This window comes from Amblyomma maculatum, chromosome 1 (genome assembly GCF_055883805.1).
Source record: "Amblyomma maculatum isolate TAMU_Amacu chromosome 1, ASM5588380v1, whole genome shotgun sequence".
NCBI classification, from domain to species: domain Eukaryota; kingdom Metazoa; phylum Arthropoda; class Arachnida; order Ixodida; family Ixodidae; genus Amblyomma; species Amblyomma maculatum.
This window is the reverse complement of record NC_139344.1, coordinates 203,163,901-203,185,112: the sequence shown is the minus strand read 5'-3', so window position 1 is coordinate 203,185,112 and position 21,212 is coordinate 203,163,901. Positions and strand designations below refer to the sequence as shown.

Here is a 21,212-nt window from a genome sequence, read left to right as displayed (position 1 = left end):
TAATTTTGCCTGTAAGCACGGTTCTCTTGCATGTACCAAAGCCTCGGCAAGTGAATGCCTCTTGCACTGCTGGATTAGCTAGGCCCATCCGGGCCAGGAATAGATATATAGTCCCTCCAGACCCTTGACACACATTAGTAGAGCTTTTCAGCCATTTTGTATTGGCTTCATGCATGTTGGGGCATAATGCATACATGCTAACTGAACATTCCCAGCAAACAATGCATATGTGATTCAGTTGCAGTTTTCAATACAGCTGAAATAAAATTCAATTGCATGGTACTTACTTCTTTTATGATACTCACAATCCTTTTATTTTTTTGATAGCTATCAATAAATAAAAGGATTTTTATGCTAGTACAATGTTAACCATGGCTGATAGGAGCATGCCAGCCTCTGCAGTATTTGTTTAATAAACTATTTAATAAAGTAGTTGAGCTGTAGAGAGCATGAAGTGTTTCCTTCTAAGGCTGTGACGCTCTGGTAAGTAAACCTAGACCTTGACGAGTTCGACGCACTCTTACGGACGACATGCCCCAGTTTAAGCTGCTGTGTACCTTGCTTGCAGGCTGAGACAGTTATTAATCACTCGGCAAGAAACTCTTGCTGCTCCTGATCAGTGCAACGCACGTAACACGCGAAAGTTTTGTAAAGACAGTGAAAAAAAAAAAAAAAAAAAAAAAAAGTACTCTTAAGATTTGTATCCGTCCAGCTCTTCGCCGTCGCAGCCGCGAATCGCGCGGCTCCTCTCGTAGCACGTAATGCTAGGCTACGCCTGCTAAAGCGGCCCGAATATTCAGCTCTTGGTAATGCAGAACCGCCAGAATATGTTTATTCTAATGTATATTAGACATACATGTAGCAGCTGCTCTATAAAAATAGCAACCAACGAACTTTAGCAAGTGGTTGGAGCTTTGCTTCAGCGCGAGCAGACGACACTGGCTGAAACGGTCGTACTTGCAACGCCTTTTCGCTATTTTTTCAGATATACAACGCTGAACGTGGGCACAATAATGTATACAGATCATGCTGACCTTTTTTACGACTTTATTAGTGCTCAAAACACGAATGAAAAGCTGAATTAAAGCTTGACTGCGCCGCGTTTCAAGCGCTGGCATGCGCTAGCCCGCAGACGCGTAGACGCCCTGAACCGAAGCCGGAGTACCCAGCATGCTTTGCGCTTGGTTCACTCGTAGAGAAATGGTTCACCTTGATCATGTGCTTTGAAATTGAAGGAAGGAAGCAACTAGTTTTTTTCCTTCCTCCATGACTTTGACCCTTTGACCATATGCTTTGACCCTTTGTCTTTGACCACCATGCGCCCATATGTGCCGATGATTTATAGGTGAGCGAACCAGTGCCCGAGATCGCATAGAATCGTTTAGTTCCAGCAGCGGGTCTGGAATGACTGCTGCATGTTCCCTGCTGTGTAGCTTAGCATATGCAGCGGTAACTTAGAGGTAGTTTTCGGCAGTCTGTGTTTGTAGGCAATGGCACGAGTAATGTTTCTAGCAAAGTTTCACGCTGTTGCACTGCAACATGTGCGATTCTCCCGGCGATCCCTTGGTAGTTTTCCACCTCCGTTTGAGTCGATATTTAACAAAGCAGTCTATTACCAAGATAGACTAGCACTAGTAGATGCCGAGGGAAGTTACACTTTTTCAAATCTTCTAGCCAGAAGCGCTGCTTTGCAGGCGCACTTCGATTACCTGTTGAACGGGTCTTCCAGACAACGCATATCGTTCCTGTGTCCCAATGCAGTATCCTATGTTATTACTCAGTGGGCATGCTGGCAGAGCGGAAACGTCGCTGTGCCATTGTACTGTAACCATCCACGCTCGGTTCTAGAATATTATATTAGAGATTCTCAAAGCGCGCTACTCGTGAGCACGAAAGCCTTCGCGGACCGTTTGCAGCCAATAGCTAAAGAGCTAGACTTGCCGCTGGTGGTCCTTGATGAAGACTTGAAGAAGGAAACTGGATTCACACCGTCTAAACAGGTTGGTACTACCCACAGCTTAGTACTCCTCATTCAAAACCCAGACATGGGCCCTAAAACAAAGTATTTCACCCACTTGGTGCTCTGCTGCATATGAAACCTGATTGCAGAAAACCGAGGAGTGGAAGCGGCTCAAGCACAAGGATGCACTAATAATTTACACAAGTGGCACCACAGGGCCCCCGAAAGGCGTTGTTACGACCCACAACAACCTGTTCGTACAAGCCTCTGCCATAAACGGCGCGTGGGAAATCAGCTCATCGGATGTAGTGCTCCACACGCTGCCCCTTCATCACACACACGGCATTGTGAACGCTTTGGTGGCTCCGTTGTATGCGGGAAGCACTTGTGTCATGTTGCCCCAGTTTGAAGCTGCTGAAGTAAGTTGCTTAAGCCAGAGCTCTTTTTGCTTGCTCTGATAAAATTTAGCATATGTGGACCCCAGTGTTCATGAAACCGCCGCTGGGAATCGCCAGGGAACTCTTTGCATCAAAGATTAGTTAGCTAGGTGTAATCAGTTTTATTCAATTTTTAAACTGTACCCCATTCATTATACTGGTGATGATTCTGAGGAATCTCTTGCGGGCACTTGACAACTGGTCATCGCTGCACATTTTGCGCAGCTAAAGAACAGAGTCAGACATCTAGATTATTTTATTAAGCCTGCTTTTCTTTAGTTCTTAGGTTATATATTGCTGATGCATAACTTTATGCAAATGTAGTAATGTATGTGTACAATGAGTTATTGATCTATGCCGTACTAATTGTTCTTTTTAAATGCCCTCTCTGTTGTGACCCCTGAAGGGAGTGACAGTATTAAATGAATAAATTAACATTTTAATCTGTGTTAAGAGAGTTAACTGCGGTGCAAGTTCAGAGTATTTAACGTAACACAGACCCATATAAAAAAGAGGACACCATGGGTGCTTATTTCAACTGTTTATTTAGGTGAAAGCAGCCGACATATATAGCCTTCTCGGCCAATGCACACGAATATAAGCATCATGAAAACAGTACCATTCTTATCAATGTAGGTGTGAGAGAAATTTTACCTCAGCTTCGTAGAGGAAAACTGTCGAGTCACTGACACAGCTCGAACCTGCTTTTTTGATATAAAAGGTTTCTAGAGTTTCGCAAGCCGTTTGTTGTCTACCTTTACCCATTGTACAGCATGGTTCTGGGACGGGAAGGTTCTGGTGCATTAGCTTGGAAGGCTGTATATGTTGGCTGCTTTCCCCTGAATAAACAGTTCTAGTTAGTGCCCATGGTGTCCTCCTTCCTGTGTGTGTATGTGATGAGCTATATAACCTGTTATCATTTTCATCACTATACCCCACTTAAAGCATGCAGGTTTAAAATGTGCTGAAATGCTTAAGATGTAGTTTACAGCACCAGTTACTGCAGTTCATTCTGTAGCTTTCACGTAATGAACTGAATCCTTTGACACGACATCCCCACTTTTAGTGGGTTAGAAGCTTGTTTATTTGGATATACTCTGCCTGCTAGTGTATGAGTACACTGGCTAGTGTAAATTAGGCTAGGCTCATGCTTGGTAATTTTCCCTCGCAGCCTTTATGCTTCTTCAGAATGTAGAGCTGCACAACTTGAATCTGGCCTTTGAGTAGGTCCAAAAAATAGTGTTGGTAAGTGAACCTTTAGTGCACAGTGCAATGCAGCCCACAGCAAGAGTTGTGTATTGAAAAGGAATGCTGCAGATGCTTTACTGTAAGTTTTGTAACAAATAGCTTTATAGGTTGAGCACACCACATTGTGCGCTAACGCACCTGGAGAAACTTCACGAGTTATGCTAATTACTGTTTAAAAAAGAGGGGGGGGGGGGGGGGGGGGGGCAAACATCTAGAACAGTGCATTTTGCTACAGTTAACACAACAGTCAAGAAAAGGGCTGATGTAGGCTGGCTGGTCACAAGTTGGGGTAGTGTAGGTGTTTTTTATAGTCCTTGTATATTTATTGTAGTCAGTCCTCATAGCCTGGAAGGATCTTTTCTTTGTGCTCCCCTTTTCCTCATGTTTTGTTCAACATATAAAGCATTGAATTAAGGGAAATTCAAATATTTTGTCTGAGGCTAGCAGACCTCCAGTTTTATGCTACAGGTGCCTCTTTTGCAGGTATGGAACTATCTCATTGAGCCTCCATCAAGAGGGCCTCGAATTAATGTTTACATGGCAGTGCCTACAATTTATTCTAAGCTCATACAGCATTATGACAAATTGTTTTCAAGCAGCAATGCTCCTTTCTCCAGAAGCAAAGAATTCATCCGTGCAGCTTGCTCACAGAAGATCAGGTACAATTTGCTCTTACTATTCTCTTGTAATAGCAGCCACTTAATGGTGTTTAGTGACACTGGCAACTGGCCAGATGCTTAGTAATGCAAAAGGCTTGTTGAGCCTGTCTAGTTCTCTAAATGGCATTGCCAAAGTTTTGCAATTTTTGGGATTGTTATATCAGTTTTAGAGAATAGAGTAGTCTTGTTCGAAATTGACTGTCACTGGTTCTGCTAGCATTAATCATATAGCAGTGAGATTTTCCAGTGTCTGCCGCATAGTACCGGTAAGAAGAAGAAGGCTGCACAGCATGATTAGGCTGTTGGAGAAATTAAACCAAAGTTGGCATCTTGCTGGGAGAGCTGTTTTATGAAAACGATTTTGCTTGAAGTAAGCTGGCAACTGATATTTGTCATGCCTTGGTTTTTTTTTTTTTTTTTTAAATTCCTTTTTTATAAAGGTTGATGGTAAGTGGGTCAGCAGCTCTCCCACTTCCTGTACTTGAACGGTGGCGAGAAATAACTGGGCATACACTGCTGGAGCGTTACGGAATGACTGAAATTGGAATGGCCCTTACGAATCCCCTTCATGGAACCAGAAAACCTGGTATGCATTTTTGGAGATTATCAAGTTCATGTTTTATTGTTATTTGTCCCTTTTTTCACAGAGCTGTTCATTCAATCTGCAGGATGTGTAGGCAAGCCATTCCCAGGTGTGAAAGTCTGCATTGCAAAGCCAAATGCTTATGCTGCATCAGGCTATGATGTGATAGCAACTGGTGATGAATATGGGACCAAGGTCTCAAAGGGGAGCGAAAATGAGGCTGGAGACCTTCTTGTAAAAGGGCCGAATGTATTCAAGGAATACTGGAACAAACCCGAGGCTACTAGAGAAGCTTTTACAAGTGATGGCTGGTTCAAAACTGGTATGGTTGACATATCTTATTTTTCTATTTATTGTAATGCTGTATCGAACTGAAAAAGCATGCAGTTATGAGAAAGACTGCTGTTCATAGAGCATGTGCTGGGATTGGCATCTCAGTGAGTGCAAGGATGATAGAAATTCAGGAAGCTTGGAGATGTTCTCTAATGGAAAACACCATACAACAAAAGAAATGAGAAGAGTGAAAATAAAACTGGAATTTTATGAGTCCGACATGCCGTGTCACTTTCGAAGCTGTATGCTTGCTGCTTAGAAAACTTAACACTTTTATAATGTATAATCAGGTGTTGTCTGTTAATAATTTAGTTTTTATCTAGTGCTGCTGGAAGCTGCTTTCCTTCTGGCTGAGGGTTATGTACAAATGGTGAAGCGATTATTGATGCATTTTGAAAGTCCACTTCTTAATAACTGCTGTAGTGGTGATGTTTCAAGGTCAGCTTTAGTAATTAGCGATTACTTGAAAAATTTATGGAAAACATTATGGCGTGTGTTCAAGTTCTTGAAAAATCAGCCACTGGTATCACATTTGCTAAAGATTAGTCCAATGTTTTGAGGATAATCCTTGAAATGAAATGTATTTGTAATAAGGGAGCAATTACTCATTAAGCATCCATCCGAGCGGGTCTATAATGTTGAAATGAAAGGTGTACCACTTTCATAGAACCTTAAGAAACTTCTACCTAAAAGAATGTTTGCTTTAATCTGAGGTTTGAACCATGGTGCTTCAGGCTTGCGGTTGTATTGCATATATTTGAAAGGAGCACTGTGTACAAAAAAAATTAAATATGTGCAGTACGGTTTTTAATATTAGCCTTTAACCACCTGGATTTGTAAATGCTAGAGATTATAAATGCCATATACGCTCAGGAAATCTGTAGTTAAAATAAGATTTGTGCATATGAGCAAGGTTCTGTTTAAGCGGCTCTACTGCAAGAGAACCCCAGAAGTGAAAGACACAATCACTAGTATTTGTCAAAGTGAGCTTTACTCTGTTTTTTTTCCCAGTTTTTAAATCGAGGGCATGTAGGCAACTGCTCATATGACGTGTGAGATTGGATGAGGTGCAGCACACAGGCTCATTGGAGGCTGCTTTCTTCCTTGTTTGCATTTCTTTAGTTTCTCCTGCATATTCTTTGTGGCAGCTGTAACAGTTTCGATTCATTTTCGCATAAATCATTTGCCTGGGCTCTATTGTAATATGCACCAGTATGCATTCTGTATTGTTTTTATGCACTGTTACTTGTGTCCTGCAAATTTTAAAAGAGTAGATACACCAAGCATTTGTTTTGTGTTCTTTCTTTGGAATGGTGCGTAGAATATTATAAAACATGGACCTCCACATGGGTTGTGCCAACAGGCGGCAAATCATTTGTAATTGAATTTTGTTTTCTCATGTTTTCGGTTTCAACACCCAGACTATGGCTGTGACATAAAAGGCTGGTTGAAGTCACGTGGGGCAGACAAAAACTGCAGTATAGTCTATGCCCATCGTTTGGCTGTTGAAACCAAAACAGCAAGAGAAAAGAATTTGGTTATAAATTATTCGGCTAGTATATGCAGATTCCATATTGTGACTCGTGTATGCTATCGTTTTGCACCCCATTCTAAAGAAAAAATGCACATCCGAAAAAGTGATGTGTCTATTCGTTTAACCCTTCAATGGAATTCGTTTTTTGCACAAAAATTAGGCCAAAATAAGATTTGAGTACCCATACCACCATTTGTCAGTCATACAAAGGCTTCAGTTGAAAGAGCCCTAGTCGCTGTAAACACAAAGCAGAATTCCAAGAAACACACAACGATCTGGATTTATTAGAAGTCAGAAATGACAGTTGGCTTGTGATGAGCCTGGCTGTTCTAAGTATTTTAAAACTATTTTAAGAAAGGTGTTCTGTTTGGTGTCTTATTTTGGTGGCTTCTCAGGGGACACTGCTGAATACAAAGATGGAGCCTACAAAATACTGGGTCGCACATCATTGGACATCATCAAAAGTGGTGGTTACAAGATCAGTGCATTGGATGTAGAACGCCACCTCTTGGCACATCCAAGTAAGTATGCTAATGCGCAACACAGGCGGGACTGTTGACTAGCTTATTATTGATTATTATTAATTATAAACTGTGGCAATTTAGACCTGGAATGGCACTGTAAAAGCAAAGTTTACTTATTGATAGTTGATATCTGTTTTACTGATGATGTTAGTGTTAGATATGCAATAGTAATTAGACGAGGGCTATCAAATCTTCTGCTGTGAAATTTTTTTAATGTTAGAAAGAGCTTTAAATCACAGGAAGAGCTGGATCAAATGGTAAGAATAGCCATTTTTGTAATGAAATTTTCATACTCTTATTGTGTCATGTTGTAGAGCATCATAATTGTGGAAAGTTTGTTAGGCTAGAGTTACCATCGAAATGTAAAATATGCAGCATAAGCATGAACAGCAAGTAAGAGCACTCTAGCTTTTATTTCCAAAAAGGCACAGCCCATATTTAAGGGCAAAACTACCAGTAATAATTTGAAGGCGATCGTTGTAGATGATCTAATGGCATAGTAGCCAGTGAGCAAAAAGTGGGCTTTAATATGATGGACAGTCGCAGAGTACGTAATTACCACACGTCACTCAAAATTAGTAACCTACTCTTTGTAAGGCTGGCCGAGACAAGATGAGGTGTGCCATGACCAACCTAAAGATCTTGCTTTCCTGTGTAAAGTGACATTTCTAGTTGTGCTGAAAATAAAATTTTATTTTATAAAATCAAAATAAAATGAAATCCGTTTTGGCCAAGTGTAAAATCACTTGTGTATAGAAGGATACAACTTAAAAAAACAAAAAACACTGCAATCGATAACCATAGACTATTGTCCACAGTATCTTGTATTGCTCTGCTGACAGAGGCATCAAATACTTTTGAGGTTTTAATGTCTTCTGGTTGGTACCACTTTGTTTATGTAACAAAAAAAGCCTTATCAGCGAAGTACTTGTTGTGAAGGAGAAATACAATACTTTGTTGTGATCAGTGCAGACTTGAGTTGTATCCGACTATACAATGGTTTAATTCATGTTGTGCTCCACTTCAGCTTGAAGGTGGTAACTGAGGGGGACAAATGTCACTACTGTGAAATGACGTCGTCATTGGTGAGACCAAGGTGACATACAACCTAGTATAGCTTGAAATAAAAAAAAATGCAGCAGCTTTTATGACAACCCCTGGTGACCAGTACATTTCTGCGCACACGTATTGCTGAGCTCGTACCAAGGTCCTTGTCAAGAAGCTTCCTTTGTAATACTGTGGGAAAGCTTCATATGCTGCCGGCAGTGGCTGTGCCATGGTGCTAACAACCTTGATAGGGCACCGGGCTGCCAACAGAGAGTGTTGTTTTTTGCATACTTTTTTACCGTAAGCGGTGTGCTACAAATTTTAGTTGACTAAGGCACGTATGTGGATGACGCACACACACATTCTGTGATGTGTGTGCTCTCCATTTCTTTCTCTAAATGTCTGTCACTGTACAAACTGTGCAGTGTGCCACTCTCTAAAGTAGATGATGACCAGTGGACAATTATGCCATCTTTAATATTTGTTACTGATGTCACTAAATTTGAGTTACAAGAGAAGGATATGTCTTGCCGTGGAAAAAAAAAGAAAGCCTATTTAGCTTGATTAGGACAAATGAGAATGGCTAGCAGTTTAGTTTTCACTTTGGTTTCAGTTTTGGGTCGCACATACTCATTAGCATACAGTCGTAGTCTACCACATTATGCAAAACACCACCCGACATAGATATAAAGCCCTACTTTAACCAAGCCATACGAATATGTCTGCATGGCCTAGAAGTAGTGTGACTGTCTCTAAATTCGAGTCCCAGTGAGTTCGTTTCCCATCTCAAAAGTGCTGCCCAGGTTGATGGCTCCTGCGAACGGCTGGCTTCAGACAGACATCGGCAAAATACGTAAATGGGCTAATGCACCAAAATATAGGGAGATGCTTTGGTGGTGATGATTTGGAAAGTAAATTATTGCTACTTCAAAGTGATAAATTTAATTGAAAAGCTGTAGCATTACAAGACTTCATTATTTTAGTTGACATCTGCCTTGGTTCTCACGCCGTACTGCCATCCGGACTACAGCAGCTTAATCATGTGCAGTGCGAGGATGTTTTTGCGTGCTAGTTGCTCCATTACTGGACTTGGTTTTTAGTGCAGAAAGGCAGCACAGGAGGGAACAAAGTGGGCAGGCTAAAATGCTAACAACTCAAATTTTTATTGACAGACCACTTGCTATCAGCAAAAAGAAGACGAGAAATTTTGAAGGATATATCAACACAACTAATGTCCTATCATGCTACGAGTGCATGCAATATGGGGTGGTGCAGTGGTAAGACGCCCGACTACAGTGCCGGAGTACCAGGGTTCGATCCCGATCGCGGCGGCTGCATTTCGATGGAGGCGAAACGAAGAGACGTTTGTGTGCTGTGCAATGTCAGCGTGTGTTAAAGATCCCCAGGTAATCGAAATTACTCCATAGCCCTCCACTACAGTTTCTCTTTCTCTCTTTCCACTTTAACTCCCACCTTCCTCCCTTCCCTTACGGCGCGGTTCAGGTTTCTACAGAAACAAGTGTGACAGATACTGCGCCTTTCCCTTCCTGCGAATCAATTATTATGAGATATTATATAGCAGAGCAAGATATGTTTCTTTTTTTAGAGCAAAATTTGGGGATTGTTGCCACATGAGCTTCCAGGCTTCACATTCTAATTAACTTCGATGATGTGTTTTCCTAATTGCATCTTCTACCTGCTCAGCACCGCAGTGTTTCCAAGCTCTAGAGCACAATTGCGGCATTTTTGAATATGTTCAATCATTTTTCTGCACAATTTGTTCTTAAGGGGCGCCGTGACGTTCGCCAGACCACTAGTTTCAATCGGCCTCTAGGTTGTTTAAACCTTCCCTATGCCCCGAAGCCCAATTGTAACGGCGAAATCGTAGCGCCTTATATTTTAATTCGCTTCAATAATCAGTATTTTGGTATCGATGTGAGCGACACATGACGCCGAAGTTCGTTGACGGATATGGCGTTTCCTTCTCGCTTGGGCGCTGCTTCGCGGATTGGTTGAGCAGGCACTTAAATTTTACAATAGATTGTTCTTCACGTTACTGTGCAGAAAACAAATAAAAGGTGTTTTAATTCTGCATGTGGTCTTGAAGTGCTTGTAAAGATAGGGACTGTAAACTTGGGTAGATCCGGTGTTGTCAACAAGCCCTCAAATCCCAATGCAGCTGACAACGTTCAGATCTCGGAGGTCAGCAATATCGCTGGACAGTCTGAAATCACGTGGCTGATCGTTTCTGCCGATACTCCACAGACGGCATAATATGGGTCGAGATCGCTCGTGAAGCGTGCTCGCCACACCCAAGTCCGCAGCACTCCGCAGCGGGCATCCGCCAGCAGGCCACTGACCACCAGGGAGTGGTCATATAGTCGTTCGCGGCCGATGACCTCCTTGCTGACCCAGTACAGGTGCAGGGTAGGCTTCGCCTTGGCTCCTGTATGCCATTCCTTCGTCTCCTCTTTTTGCACTCGTTCTCGAACTTTCGCACAAGTAGCGCTCGAGTGATCCACGGCAGCAGCAGCGATGGACGCCAGCGGAACACTACAACAGTGACGCAGATTTGCTGACCGTTGGGTCCACCTCGTCGATACTCCCACAAAGATGGTGTGGAGCAGCGTCTGGTGGGCTAGGCTAGCTTTGGGCAGACAGAGAAGCCGGTCCTCATCGTTACCAGGGTGACAATGCTGCCAATAAGCGCGGCTACAGGTTTAGTTGAGCAGGCAACCATAGTGGGTAGGTTCCGATACGTCAGTAGGAAGCTACGTTTCTCATAGGTACTGTCCAAGTCGAGCGCTGGGCGAGTGAAATGGGAGAGGGGCTCCCTCTCGCATAGGCTTAGACGCGCTGTTCTTTTTTTCTTGTATTTAGAATTTCATAAACCGAATAGCTCTCGTTTCCGTGCCCCGTTTTTTGTAATTCTTTTCTGAACTGACGTCTGCACGGTGCAAAGAACCTAGACTTTGGCTGGAATTAGCAGCCTGACGAACGTCACTGTGCCCCTTTAATATTGTTAGCAGTGCTCAAGTGGCCTAACTTGGTAGATGAAGCGAGGTTTTCGAATGAGAACAAAACGGCTGAAGTCGGTTGAGAAGGAGCAGTACGAGCGACGTGTGAACTTCGACTCGTCTGCTGTTCTTGACCGGTTTTAGTTGTGCGATTGTGTAAAACTTGGGTTTTTTGTATTTATAGTTGGAGTTGGAATTTGATATTTGAACAGAGAAAAGTGAATGCATAAACATGCCAAAAATATGATTTTTAGAAAACCAACTTTTGTGCATTTTTTTAATTTTATTTTTTAGCATTTTAAGATCTGCGTCCTCCATTAAAATCTCACTAAGGCACCTCCCAGTCTGGCCAAAATGCTGCTTACCACAAGCCAGCAGTACGGAGTAAATGATGCTTTTAAAACATTGCACGAAGTGCTGTTGGTGATGCCTTCTCTCTCATTCATTCTCCTTCATATTCTAGAGTTTTCCTGGTGCAAAGAAAACCACTGCAGAATATGCAGGAGAGTGAAAGCAAGAAACTTGAATGTAGCTTGTTCAGAGCACCACCAACAGCGTCTCATGCGATGTTTGAAGAGTGTCATTTACTACTAGGCCGTGTACTTTCCAGTTTTAACTAAACAACACCGGTTTTTGGTATGTTCATGCTTGCCTGGGACCCCTTCTTGAAGAAAAACTCTCAATTTCCTTACCTTCAGAGTAGAAAAATGGGCTATCCGACACTCAAAGAAGCAGTCCTGGGAGTGCGGAGAAGCTCGGGGCTCTGTCGTGCTGGCCGCCAAAATGGGCTCGCTAGCATATTCTTTGCTATGACAAAGGCTTGTTTTTCAGCCGAAAGAACTCGTTACTAGACGACGCTGCTGCATTATTCATGGAAGTAGTGGTAAGAGACCTGCTAGGAGAGCTGCCGGACGAATTCAGTTCATATGAACGAATCTACAGACTTGTAGTGCGAGGCAAGTGCAATATGAAGGATTTTGAGTTAGAATTCCACAGTTAGTATCAGTACACGATGAGTTCTGTTGTTGGGCCTCCTTTGTTTTGGAAACTGGATGCATATGACTGGCCAAAATTAGCCCAAGCGTCTTTGGACATTTTAGGATTGCTCGTGTCAAGTGCTAATGTTGAGTGAGCATTCTCAAAATTGCTTGCTGTCATCACAAAGGAGTGCATTGGCATAGCTGGTCACACTGTTAGTATGCTTGCATTTAATACAATCAACTCTAAATAGTGTTAGTTCAGAGTTCAATAAAAAAATTTTCCCTTTTGCTTCTATAGCTTGTGCAGTTCGAGAATCTTTTTCACCGATAATTGCTGCATTTTACAGTTTACACCATGTAACTAGCTGAAAAACACAAATTTCAAAAAAAGTATATAAATGTGGAAAAAACATCCGCCGAATTTTCTAAAAATAAACACCGGAAAGTACATAGCCTATTTGCTTGCTATCTTGTGGTAAGTGGTATATTGGCCAGACTGGGAGGTGCCTTAATGACAGGTTAAGGGAGCACACTAACGACATTGAAAACAATTTGGGCAGCAAAATGATTGAACGCATTCAAAACTGCTACAATCACACTCTCGAACTTGGAAACCCCACGGTGTTGTTGCAAGATGCAACGAGGAAGAGAAATCGTCGAAGCTGGTGAGATTGCGAAATCTGGAGGCTTGTGTGGTAGCAATCCCTCACTTTCGCTCAGAAAAAAAGCCCAAATATTTTGCGCTGCAATTTGCATGTTTAGATGGGATATCAGTTGCATTATGTCCACGTGTGGTTTCTTGTCTTTTCTTTTTGTTGATATGAGCTGCTGCTGTATATAGACTATTTTAGTTTCGATAGCTGGGCGCAGCCATCTTGGTTTGATGGTGGCGCCCCATATGAGCCAAACTGGGAAAGTCTGCTCCGGCTCCTTTTGACACCACCTTGGGCTGTGCTGGGCGTGTTGATGCTGCAGTGCAGCAGTGTAAAAGTGCTATTTCGCGGTGCTCGTGAAAGCTATCCGACACCTCGGTGCTATCTTTTGCTTTGTTTGAGCGTGCCAGCAAACCGTATACCATCCGTTTGGCATGGCGGCAGCTGTTGAAAACAGCACTAGAGGCCGGGGCGACTGCGAAGGACTTCGCTCCGCTTCCGCAGTGAGGATGTATCTGTTGTATTTTTCACGATACATGTATTTTCAATTATATTTTATAATCGCAATGGTAACTGTACACACAAACACACAGCAAATGAACCGTACGGGCAGCTACCGAACGCGGAATACAGATACTACGAAAGATGCTTTTCAGTCATCGTTGTATTGATTTAACGTCCTGCTTGAACAAAGTTAAACCACGGTTCAAGAACAGCACATAAAAGAAGTAGTGTCTAAAGTACCATACGTCAACGTTTTTATGCAGCCTTAGTATTCGTCCTCCGGCGCAACAACATCGTATCCCCGGCGAGAGTGTCGTCGTCCACCGTGCCATCGGGCGGCGCCGCTTTCGTAAGCGCTGCTGTATGTGCTCCAATTTTGACGTCTTCGTTCTAGGTGCAGCTGAGAGCGCACGTTTTTCGACGTTTTGCTTAACGATATGTCGTGCAAATGATGCTGCTACGACATATCGTTAAGCAAAACGTCGAAAAACGTGCGCTCTCAGCTGCACCTTGAACGAAGACGTCAAAATCGGAGCACATACAGTAGCGCTTACGAAAGCGGCGCCGCTCGCTGGCGCGGTGGAAGACGGCACTCTCGCCTAAATTGTTTCGCACCGAAGGCACATCCGACGGCGCTTTGTAATTGCTCATTGCTAGAGTAAATGGCCCCTCATAGAACTTCCTTACTGCCGATCCCATTGTATCAGTAAAAGAAAGATGTAAATTTTGGTGACGCCTTAGCAGCGGTGCCAGCGTGCAGATGATGAGCCGTGTGCCGCACCAGTGGCAATGTGTTGCGAAACTTGTTTTTATTGCAGTTATCAATAACACGGTATGGGTCAGAAATCCGCAAGAACGATTTTTTTTTCTTTTTTTTTGTTGGCTTACTGTTCAAGTGAAGAACAGATTTTATCACGCTCTTCTTGCGCTGGCGGAAGATATCCACTGTATATCGTTGGCGCGAAGGGCTTGCGGGAGGCACGGCCTGCCTGGTGTGCGTGTTTACTACGGCGTAGGAAGTAAAATGGGCATCATATTCGTGAGTCCGTCATTGATACTAAGTCTATCTGGCTTACACAAAATGTTCATAGGCAAATTAAATCAGGATAGACTGAAAAGCGGTGGAGCAGAAACATATCACAGCCTCACTCGGACTGTGTTGCATGCCTCCCGCATACGCTCTCGGCAGTCATCTTGCGATTTCTTAGATTGTTTGTGCAGTCCACGATCGCACATTGCTGTCCTGATGACATTACCACTAAAAGGGGTGCCAATAAAGACATTCAAGTCTCTAAAACGACAGTATACCGAGGTGCAGTGCCGGTCTGCTATGCATAAAGCGTGCGAATACACAGCCCACTCGGTAGTAGCAACAATGGGCCAGCGCAAGGAATTTGGTTAGAGAGTACTTTCCTCCTCTCTTGTTTGCTCTGGGTAAAACAGTCTATAAGCAAGTGGTCTGTCGAAAAAACTCTAGTTGTTATTTTGCGCTCTGTCCTGCCAGCTTTGTTTGTTCCTGTGCTGTCTTTCTGCGCTAAAAGCCAAGTACTGCGCAGTGTGGTTAGAGCAAAAAAAAAAAGGGGGGGGGGGGGGGGGGGTTATGCTGCATTATTTGTGCCTTCATACTCCAGTGTGCGGTGACTTTCATTTCTTAATAATAAAAGGTAGATGCAGCTGTGGTAAGTTTCGTGCAGTAGAAATTTTACAAGCCTTTGAAATAGTAAATACTATTTTAATGTGATTCATAGTTGTAATGTCCTACAGGTTAGACACCATGACAAGGTTTGAATGTCGACTAGAACTGGTTCTAGGTGTCTGCAGCCTGGTTTTATTTATTATTTTAGGAAGCAGTTTGTAGTGGCTTCTTTTTGGTCTTGCAGATATTCGAGACTGTGTCGTGGTTGGCCTGCCAGACATCACCTGGGGGGAAAAGGTTGCATGTGCAGTGGCCCTACGAGATACAACAGCAGAACTAACTCTGCAGGACTTACGAGAGTGGTGCAAATCTCGCATGGAAGCAGCCATGATCCCAGTGTTTTTGCACATCGTCCACGAAGTGCCCCGCAACGCCATGGGCAAAGTCAACAAGAAAGACATTGTGGCTCAGCTTTTTGCTTAACTTATGTTGAAGATTGTTGAACAATTTGTTTTTAACACATTTATCAGTATAGTGAATACTTGTTAGCTTAGGAAACTTAGAAAGCTCCTTGGTCACTTTTTATCACGCATCAAATTTATTTGTGTATTTGTATGAAATGCTTCCATAAAATGCACTGAATTTGCCTGTGCCAATGTAATAGTGCATTTTATGTAGCGTACAAGAATTGCTGCATTTTTACAGTGCAGTATGAAGTTTTTTTATTCAAGAAAAATTGTTATAAGTAGTAGTAGTAGTAGTAGTAAGTGGTTTTATTATAGAATAAAATAAAAATAATAAAGGTAGGAAAAAGATTTTTTGCCTGCCCCCGTATCTGCTTTCGAAATGAGCTGAAGCACCTGAACTGGGGCAGTGGAAATAAAGGGATAGCAAGGAGACAGGAGAAATCAAAGAGGTGAGCAACAGGGAGAAAGGACAGTTTAGATTAAAAGGTAAAGGAGTATAATACACATTCCACAGTATGAGTTTGTTTGAGGCCCGCCCACGATGTCTTAGCACGCTGGAGCACTCGGCACTGCCGGCGAGCCTCCACAATGTGCATTACTTATAAATGCTAGAGTTTTTAGTTTTGGTGGCGTGGTAATGTTTGCCAAGCTTCATTATACCTTCAATTTTACAAGCTGTCAGTTTCGTCACCTGGTGTTAGATGGTATGAAATTTGGAATAAAGGTTATTTTGCTGATTTCTGTGCATTCATTTTAACAGAAGTGGTTAGCGTTACTTACGAAATGAAGCTTTGCCACTGTGTGTATGTGTGTGTGAGAGAGTGAATGTGGAATAAAGTCTTGGACATGGTGGCTGCATTTCAGTGGAGGCAAAGTTTAAAAATGCTAATGTGCTGTGTACAGTAAAGAACACCAAGTGGTCAAAGTTAATTCAGAGCCCTCCACTTAAGTCCCTCTTACAGGTCATATGCAGCTTTTGTGTTAGACCCCATATACTGTGCCGTACTGTATCAAATGATGGTCGCACCAGGAAGGACATGACTACATGATCAAGCTGCATGGAGGTAATGAAGTTTTGTTTCAGACTTCCATAGCTAGAGGTAAACCTACTCCTGCAAGTACCAAGCAGTCATAGCAGTAATTAACCACATATTTTACTGCAATGTACTTCGCTTGTATGACATGCTGGAAAACAAGATGCAAGCATATATTTTACTGCATCTCTGGGCAAAAACAGCCGAGTATTGCCAAATGCATGGCTTTTTCGTCGTTTTTTCACGTGGACTTTCCTGCAAAGAACTTCGTAGTGGTTATCAACCATTTCTTTCTTGAAACCTGTATGAGAGTGCAACAAATTTGGGTGACTAGCTTCAAGTTCCAGCTAGTGGACAATGGTGTACCCATGTTATTTTACCATGCTGAAACTAGCACATTCCACTTATCTTTCACTAATAGGCTTGCTTGTTGTCTGCGTTCTTACAAGTGCAGGTGTACAGTGTGACAGACTCTTTGGGTGGGAAAAAATGAGTAAGGTTTTAGCTTTTCCATCAGTCAGCTGTCTCGTGATACTTCATACAGCAATTTTTAATCCTAATGCAACTTTTCTCACACTCTCATACGTTGAAAAGACATTGGTATGGAGACATGCCACATTGGAGATTGCCAAGTTATTTGTACCAATGCGTAACCTTTTTTCTGCAAAACCAGTGGTCAGAAGAGCTTGAAAGTGCTGTCATTCAATTTCTAAAGCTATTCCTTGTTCAGTTTCACCGTTTATATGCATGTGAGACATGCATGCAGCTTATGACGTATGAAGTGTCCAGAGAAAGGATTTCAGCAGTAGTCTCTGCATCAAGGTCTTTGTTTATTCCGAACCAAGGTATGGCCTCATTTAGTTCAGCGTACAGTGCCTGCAGCGGCACTGGCACATTTCATGCTTTATCAGACCAGTGTGCGCGGATTGACGAACAAATTTTTAGTGTGGATGTGCCGTACAAAATTGCCATTTATTGTTTGTTTGCTTTTGATTGACGAACAAATTTTTAGTGTGGATGTGCCGTACAAAATTGCCATTTATTGTTTGTTTGCTTTTATCGTCAGAAAATGGTTTTTCTTTCTCACTTTGGCTGTTAAACTTTTGTTTACTAATACAAAGTGCTGGTATATGGGTTTGTGTAGGAATTCCGTGGAGAAGTTCAATATTTCTGCATATCAGTTAGCTTATTGCAAGCCATTTTGTTAGGGTGGAAATTTATTTACAAAGCATTATTGGCCATGAACTTTTAGGGATATGAGTGCCTTTCTGCATTGGACTCGGAACTCGGAAGAGCAACTCGGTGAACTTATTTTTGCTGCTCGGCAGTCTTTCCAACAGCATTTCTCGGTTAAATCTTTGGTCACTGACTGACATACACTGTAGTGTGTGCAAGAGCTTGATTTTTGAATCCCCGCTATCAGCTCGGTACTATATGTGCCATTTTATGGTCCATTATGGGTGATCTTTAAGTTAATGAATGCGTCGTACAACATTGTACTGAAGCTCTGGAGTTGCTGCAGCTGTTAATCGTGAAGTAGTGGCGCATTAACATGCAGAATCTCCGCAGCAACAACATAGACAGCCTCAAACAGTGAAACAGTTCTTCATGCAGTCCCACAGAAGTGTAAGCACCTCATGCAGCCAAACTTGTCATCAAACAGTTTTAAGATGGCACACACAAAGCACAATACAGGCACTGTTCTTTCTGACCTGCTTCAGCATTTTCAGCCAAATGATGCCTTGCACCTGGGAATTTGTGTACAGCAGAAAAATTGATGCCATTGCTGGTTGTTTTCCATGCTGATGACTTACTTGATACATGACCACCAATAGGAAATTGGATAGCATGACAAGAAGCTCGGAAAAGAGTAATCGTATGCCATTCACTTATACCGATATTGAACTAGTGATACAACAATGAAAGTACACGAGTCACTCATAGGTGGCGTTTTCATATAGGAACTGAGGCAAGTTGAGAGGTGTAATATTTCAAAGCATGTCTGAAAAGTGGCTTACCACTTAAACACCAAATACAACTGAATGCATCCAGCACAAGCATTCTTGAACCTAGCAAAAATTACAAATATACTCTCAGTGTCTCGAGGCACACCATCAGGAATCCCGCACCCTGGAGATGGCAGCACAACCTTGCTTCTTAGAAGATTGTGGTTTCGGGTCTGGGTAGACCTCATATTGATAGGGACTAAATATAGAATCGCAAAATTTTATCGCAGCTACACTGTTTCACGGGAGATGCTTTTGCCTGTGCTGTTGCAATGTATGTTTAGCTGAGCTCGAGCACAGGTATTCTCAGTGAAAATCAATACCTGCTTTGCACTCCACTTTTCCAAATCATTTTTCCAACAGGAATGATGTTGCACTAAATTAGAAGTGTCCTGCTACAAGAGTTTTCACACATGTTGCAACTGTCACCATTTGCAATGCTAATATCACTGGATGGGTTGAACCTGCCAACCATGAATGCTTACAAACTTGCCCAGGTTCCCACTCTTCTGGAACCACAGTACAAGTAGCCACAGTGCCAGGCTCAATTGCGGCGAAGAGCATCATGCCTGAGAAAGTAGTTTCCATATACCAAGCACTGTGCTATCACAATGCTAGCTGTCCAACAAAGAAGCAAACAATTATAAGTGACAAATGTGATGACAATCCTCTAAAATGCACTTGAATGAGCATGAATGGCCAGACATTCTCTGGTGGTCACAGAGGTGGCTGCAGAAACTGTGCCACTTTGCACAACAGTATCACTTGATCAGAGCTAGTCATGTCATAAATACCACCACAGTAGCCTTGCAACAAGTCGCTTAGCTTGCAGCGACCTGTCTGTAGTGCTGTCAGCAACAAGTGGAAAATTTCAGTGCTGTAACTTTGAAAAGAGCATGTTACAACACAAGCTTAGTATACAACTGCTTCTCAAAAATATACATAATCATGTAATTGTTTAGTTAAAAGCTGAAGGTGTTTTCCAGCCTGCAGCTGTACAGTGGCAACAGCAACAAAACGGTCGGTAACGCAAGACAGCTCCCATTGCTTGGTAACTTAGTTCTCATAAGCAGCAAATGGCAACGTTTGTCATTTCATACCTTGATTGAAAACCACCACTGTGCACCGATTTTCGTGCACAATGTTGGTTTCTACTAGGAATTAGTACAGTACAATCTTGAAAAATTAGACCTTAGCGTTTTATTGGCGCTTAGGTATTGTATGCCATGTATACCTCCATACAAGCACAATCTGTATCCTCTATACCCCTTCAGTCGGAAGGCTAGGTATTACTGAGTAAAGATGGAGCGATAAATCTCGCTAAGTAGGCGCCAAACCGATACGTGGGTCTGAAAGAACACAAGAAAACCACCAGATTATATGGAGGCTGCGCCAGAATCCGGCTATTTAATTGCAGTGAGTCAAAGAAAGATGTGGGGGCTGGAGCTCGCCTAGCTGCGGGACTGCTTCTCGCGCTCCTTTTCCTTCTTTGTAGCCTCCAGCTTGGCCTCTTCCTCTTCGTGCTTCTTGATGAGCTTCTCAACTTCAGTCTGGGTAAGGATGGTGACACGCGTCTTGTTACGCTTCATGTCCCTGGTGAGGGTAGCCATCTCCAACTTGTCAGAAGTGAGCTTAGTCATGTCGAGCGTCTTGCTAAGAACTTTAATGGCCAGCGCCAGAGCATCCTTCAGTGTCGTCTCGTTCTCCTTGTACTCCTGTTTGAGGATGGACACAGCAGCCGCGCTGTTATTGCCGATGCAGGTCGCCTTCCAGCCACTGTAGTTGCCGCTTGGGTCCGACTGGTAAAGCTGGTAGCCGTAATGCTTGTCCCAGCCCATGTACAAGATTGAGACACCGAACGGGCGCTTACCCCCGTACTGTGTGTAAGCTTGCTTCAGGTCACAGAGCCAACTGACAAGGCGTTCGCATGGGATGGACTCGCCGTACTGGAGCAGATACCGCTGAGCAATCTGGCGCAGTTCATTGGTGAGCACGTTCGCGTCTGAAGTGATGCCGGCCACGCTGCAAGCCATGTCGTCGTGCAGCTTGTAGATCTTTTCAGCTGTAAACACTTCGTCCAACAACTTGTTCGTGTTTCTTCGCTCAGCGGCCAGCAAGATACCGTCGGAGGCTAAGATGCCGAGGCAGGTGCCGGCATGACCAATCGCTTCCATCGCATACTCCACTTGGTAGAGCCTGCCTTCAGGACTGAATATAGTTGTTCTAGAATCATAGCGGCGTGCCATGGCGAACACGAAGTTCAAGACTCACTCTGCCGCGAGTAAAACCAACAGCAAAAATCACTGCGCTCGTGACTTGCAAATCTCCACAGCAAGCGTCCACAACCAGCGCCACTGAGAAACTGACACAAGCCGAAGCCACCACGGCGTTGTGCCGTATTCACTGCGTGAGTTGCGAAATATATATATATATACTTTTTAATAATTCATACAATTTATTTTAAATATTTAATTTGTCGACGCAGATGTATCGCGACAAATTTTAAACTTCTAAAAATTAACGAGCGAATAATATTTTGTTTAAGTAGTTTGGCTACATAATAAAGTGCAGTGAAAAATATAATTTATAT

The 21,212-nt window shown here is 42.8% G+C and overlaps 2 protein-coding genes across 3 annotated transcripts; one reads left to right on the top strand and one right to left on the bottom strand.

Moving 5' to 3' along the window:
* The first annotated feature begins 1,135 nt into the window (after positions 1–1,135).
* Positions 1,136–16,319, top strand: LOC146205383 (malonate--CoA ligase ACSF3, mitochondrial-like). 2 transcript variants are annotated; one of them, XM_084590047.1, is made up of 7 exons: positions 1,136–2,000; positions 2,110–2,379; positions 4,129–4,304; positions 4,745–4,890; positions 4,973–5,209; positions 7,150–7,275; positions 9,498–9,738. In XM_084590047.1, the coding sequence occupies exons 1-7, from the start codon at positions 1,491–1,493 to the stop codon at positions 9,719–9,721; spliced, it is 1,689 nt and encodes a 562-aa protein (XP_084446173.1). In that variant the 5' UTR covers positions 1,136–1,490; the 3' UTR covers positions 9,722–9,738. The 2 variants fall into 2 exon arrangements, with proteins under 2 accessions (XP_084446173.1, XP_084446172.1); XM_084590046.1 differs by lacking the exon at positions 9,498–9,738 and adding an exon at positions 15,360–16,319 and having other exon boundaries at positions 1,144–2,000.
* A 3,679-nt stretch (positions 16,320–19,998) lies between these two features.
* Prosalpha3 (proteasome alpha3 subunit) lies at positions 19,999–20,998 on the bottom strand. The gene has a single exon (XM_084590045.1). It carries the CDS (start codon positions 20,866–20,868, stop codon positions 20,074–20,076), a length of 795 nt encoding a protein of 264 aa, XP_084446171.1. The 5' UTR covers positions 20,869–20,998; the 3' UTR covers positions 19,999–20,073.
* Positions 20,999–21,212: the final 214 nt, after the last annotated feature.

What these genes read in the sequence shown, in the direction of transcription:
- LOC146205383 (XM_084590046.1), top strand. Translation starts at nt 1,491, where the DNA reads ATGGCACGAGTAATGTTTCTAGCAAAGTTTCACGCTGTTGCACTGCAA. An exon ending in GCTTGCTCACAGAAGATCAG is followed by an intron (nt 4,305 to 4,744) that starts GTACAATTTGCT and finishes TTTTTTATAAAG; the next exon opens with GTTGATGGTAAGTGGGTCAG. An exon ending in CCACCTCTTGGCACATCCAA is followed by an intron (nt 7,276 to 15,359) that starts GTAAGTATGCTA and finishes TTGGTCTTGCAG; the next exon opens with ATATTCGAGACTGTGTCGTG.
- Prosalpha3 (XM_084590045.1), bottom strand. Translation starts at nt 20,868, where the DNA reads ATGGCACGCCGCTATGATTCTAGAACAACTATATTCAGTCCTGAAGGC.